General features: G+C 31.7%; 1 protein-coding gene across 1 annotated transcript; it reads right to left on the bottom strand.

Annotated features, from left to right (window-relative positions):
• Positions 1-274: 274 nt before the first annotated feature.
• Positions 275-4120, bottom strand: LOC103090762 (glucosamine 6-phosphate N-acetyltransferase). Its single transcript, XM_007459434.1, has 4 exons — positions 3967-4120; positions 2905-2967; positions 1265-1392; positions 275-340 (listed from the first exon to the last, which is right to left on the bottom strand). The coding sequence occupies exons 1-4, from the start codon at positions 4118-4120 to the stop codon at positions 275-277; spliced, it is 411 nt and encodes a 136-aa protein (XP_007459496.1).
• Positions 4121-4363: the final 243 nt, after the last annotated feature.

The following is a 4363-nucleotide window of genomic DNA, read 5'->3' as shown; positions in this document are numbered from 1 at the left end:
AAAAAAAAAAAAAAAAAAAAAAAGTTAATAACTAAGGTGTTGCTGTTTTAACAGTACACTTCCAATTTCCAAACTTTATGGTAAAAATTATATAAAAATACCTTATTTCTTCATTAAATTCAGTCTAAGCTATGGAGTGAGAATGAGTTCATAATTAATGATGCTTAAAAAACTTCAAACAGGAAAACATTTTTAAAAAAGTATCTTGCAAGAAACTGTAAACTGAAACACAAAGAGTATCTAATTTATCCAGGGTTACCTTGTTTCTGCCTACTTACAATTTGCCAAGCTGCTTTCCTCTGCATTCATCACTAACAACAACATCTTCTACTCTTCCTCTCTGAAAATATTTACAGTGTTTAAAGGACTAAGCATGTAGTTTTGTTTTAGTTAAATCAACAAGTGACAGTAAGAATTAATTGATAAATGTTTTGTAAACCTGAACTTTGCAAAATGCAAAATTTTTTAACTTACTGTTATAGAGGAGATAATACAATCAATCAATTTGTGACCTAATTTTGCTTTGTCTGTATCTTAAACCTTCCCACCCCATTATTTTAAAGCAAGTCTCAAAATCCACATCACCAAAATGTAATCTTGTCATGAATGTACTACATCCATCATCCTACTCCTTGCTTAATTGCAATTTATTTCAGACATCCAAATACAGTTTACTAATTTCTAGTACAGAAACCACACCAAAATTCATACTTCACAGAATAACTCCAAGTGTTTTCTATCATATTCTCATTGGATTACCTAGGTTTTGTTTTCTTTACTATTTCATGTGAGTCATGAGGAGTGAAGGAAATCTACAGGCATTAGAAGTGTCACAATTAGAACAGAATATATTATTCTGAACCCTTTACCACTGGGAAACTGATGGGAATTTGTGTTAATGTAGTATATTCAAAGTATTGTTTTTGAATAAAAATTAGCATTAGAGATTCCAAACATTACTGCCAAATTCCACAATGCTGACTTGATTTCTCTTTGTCTATACCAATTCTAACACCTTACAGAACAATTTTTAGCAAACAATTCATATTATTAACACATTTTCTTCCTCATAACTCTTAGAAGACAATGGGAAATTGACTAAGTGATTTCTAAGAAGCAAAACTTTTATTCTAGCCAATATTTAGCTCTCTCATTTTACAATAAAAAGCAATGGGAAAACAGACTTGTCTAATGGTAACTCAAAGTCGATTTTGCTAGAAAACACATATCCATTTTACCCATAAGCATTAATATGAACACATACCTTAGCACAGGAATGGATGAATTTATGTTCTATTATCAGAGTTGCTGTAGCAACTATCTGTCCTAAAGTTACATCTTCCACAACTGTAACATAATAATCCCCAGATTTCTTCATGTGCTCAAAAGATTCTGTGGAAATTGGAAAATAGTGTTATGTGGCAGACATTAAACTTTATTAGGTGCCAGAAAAATACTAGAATTAGCTTACTTCAATAAATATTATTAAATATTTATAGCTATTTTACCACAGTAATTTTAAAGAAAATATCAATTATTAAAAATGACCAAGTAGTTGAAATATCAGCAATCAATATCAACTGGAACATAGTCCATACATTTAAAAAAATCTTCTAGCAAAGTAAAGTAAGACTAATATAGCTATTTTAGATGAACAGCACTTAAAATACAAATAAATTGTACATGTTGCCATTTCTGTGATTAGTGAATGGAAACTTTTATATCTTCATTACTAGTTAACTTTAAATTGATTCCTTTAACGTTTTCACTTAACAGATATTCACACAGAACAAAACTCTTTGCAAATTTTAATAAGCAAGTTTATGTGTCTCCATTCTTTAATTTTTAGTCTTTTGATTTTAAAATAACTTGACAAAGTAGTTTTCAATTTTCCCTTTGTGCTCTCAAGTGTTCCATGATTACATGACCTGTTTTAGAAATAGAATCATCATTTTTGTTTGCTTTGAAAGCACCTTGTGAAGTAGATAAAGAAAGAAGTCTTCATTTCCCAGCTTTTCCCAAAGCCACATAGCAAACAGGAGCAAAAGTGGAATAAATATCTTCCCCTCAAATTGACTTTTAGTACTTATATTGATGAAATAACATGATTTTTCATCTAATCTGATAACGCCTGCAAAGAATAATTCAAGAATAAAAACTGAGCCTAACAGTCTCAACATGCTGTTTATTTCCACAGTCTTGTTCTAGTAATGGGTCTGGAGTGGGAAGAAATAAATTCAATGAAGGAAAAGAAACAATGAGAATCAGGAAATAATAATCTTCATCTCAGGAAGGTCATATAGAGTACAAAATAAAATTACCTATTGAAGGAAATGAAGAAAATAGGAAGACACTGTTAAGAGCATTGGATGGAGTCAGGAAGGTTGTAGTTCTTTTGTTACTAATAACTACCTGTGATCTTGGGTAAGTCATTTGACCTCTCTTTTAATTTCCATCCTCTCATATGTATTAAAAAGGGGGAGGGATGAACTAAAAGATACCTGCCAACCTTAAAATTCAATATAAATGAACCAAAAAATAAATTTAGAACATATTTTCTTACATTTTTGATTGGGTGATGAAATTTCTGTGAAATGACCTAACCACATGAAAGGTAAACACTACAATAAAAAATCTCTAAGGCTGCCACACAGGCTCTGTGCTACAGTAATTATCTAAAAGTAGCCAGGTATTTTGTAAAACATGGTAGTTGCTATATTTGGATTCTAAAACAGTTCAGCTACATTAAACATTTAAATAAGAAAATAGCTAATTTGTTATTTGAATAATTTCGAGCTATTTGAACAAAACCACAAGTAGACACTGAACAGAGCTCTAAACAAAAATAAAATCTTGTTTCCCTTTATTTCTTTTCCTTCAGGAAAAAGAGACTGTAGGACTTACTCATAAATTGTTCCGGGTTGACAACTCCAGTCTCTGTCAGCTGACCTAGTACCTTAAAAAAACCTAGTTTTGCAAAACAGATTTCAAGTGATGAGAACAGCAAATGAAATATATATCAAAAGAAGTAATGTGTCAAGATGGTGAGCAATTATTTTTTCAAAACTTTATGTAATGGACTATTTTAAAAGATTAAACTGAAACCCATTATTCTTTCTATTATCACTACATAAAACAAATAGTAATAGGTTTTACCAATGTTTTTGCCTGCATAACATTTTTGGAATAGTGCTGGCCTTAATACTCAATATTTACAGAACCAGCATGTACAGTTTTCAATGTAATTTGCATTATATTCAACACAAGGGATGCCGAATTTTCCCAAATATGTGCTTTGGTTTTACTTAAAAATGCAAGATTCTCATTATGACCAAATATGATACTATTTGTAAAATAAAATATAAATAACATTGAGACTACAGTTTTTAAAGATTCCTGATTAATCTTATTAATGTTACTTTAAATTAATGTGAATAGCATAGAATGTTGAGAATCTTAACTTCTATACACCCAATAATTAATTTGACCAAAATATAATAGTTTCTTAAGATTTCTACCAAGAAGAAAACTGTAAAAAGTTGATTTTTGATTACTGAAATTTAAGGAAATCATTTTGGAGAATTTAGATGTTAAAAAAAAGAATACATGTAGACAAGACCTTTTGCAACATCCAAGGCAAATTATCTTTATCCTCATTCCCCATCCAGCTTCTTAGAGAAGATTCTTCCTTGTGTGTCATTATACAAGATAATTTCCCCTTTTTGGCTGCTTAATTAGGAAGAAACACTGTTGTACTTAAGTCATTTGAAATACTGTAATACAGTACTGTAATACAGTAACATCTGGTCTGTACCCATTGGAATTGAGTTAGTCACTTTAAAATTTAAGCACAAAGAATAAAAGTCCAATAGTATTTTTAAAAATTATAGGCATCATCATCGTGTTTGTGGAGAACACAGAATGCTAACTATAAGTCTAACCAGAATTTGTAAACTGAGTACATACCTCTATTTAAATCAGCAGTACAAAGAGGCCTCAAAACCAAACCTTCTCCAGGATGTGTTGGGGAAATAGCTGGAGAAAATGTAGCTGTATTCTGACTCCAATCCACTTCTTTGAGTAGACTTGGGTCAAACATAGGCGTTTCATCAGGTTTCATCTTTGCAGTAAGGTCTAAAATAAAATTTTAAATGTTAAGCCATTTTGTTTAATAGAAAATTATTGATTGTCAAGAACGTCAATTTCTTTTTTTTTTTTTTTTGCGATATGCGGGCCTCTCACCCCTGTGGCCTCTCCCATTGCGGAGCACAGGCTCCGGACGCGCAGACCCAGCAGCCATGGCTCACAGGCCCAGCCGCTCCGCGGCACAAACCCGTGTCCCCTGCATCGGCAGGGGGGGGCC

This window comes from Lipotes vexillifer, unplaced genomic scaffold (genome assembly GCF_000442215.2).
Source record: "Lipotes vexillifer unplaced genomic scaffold, Lipotes_vexillifer_v1.1 C27324767, whole genome shotgun sequence".
NCBI classification, from domain to species: domain Eukaryota; kingdom Metazoa; phylum Chordata; class Mammalia; order Artiodactyla; family Lipotidae; genus Lipotes; species Lipotes vexillifer.
The sequence above is the reverse complement of the archived record's forward strand: the minus strand, read 5'-3'. Positions and strand labels throughout refer to the sequence as shown.

Excerpts from the sequence above, each read along its gene's own strand:
- LOC103090762 (XM_007459434.1), bottom strand. The coding sequence starts at position 4,120 with ATGAAACCTGATGAAACGCCTATGTTTGACCCAAGTCTACTCAAAGAA. Across the intron at positions 2,968-3,966 it reads TACTGCTGATTTAAATAGAG|GTTTTTTTAAGGTACTAGGT; the intron begins GTATGTACTCAG and ends TTGCAAAACTAG. Across the intron at positions 341-1,264 it reads TCATCCATTCCTGTGCTAAG|AGAGGAAGAGTAGAAGATGT; the intron begins GTATGTGTTCAT and ends AAATATTTTCAG.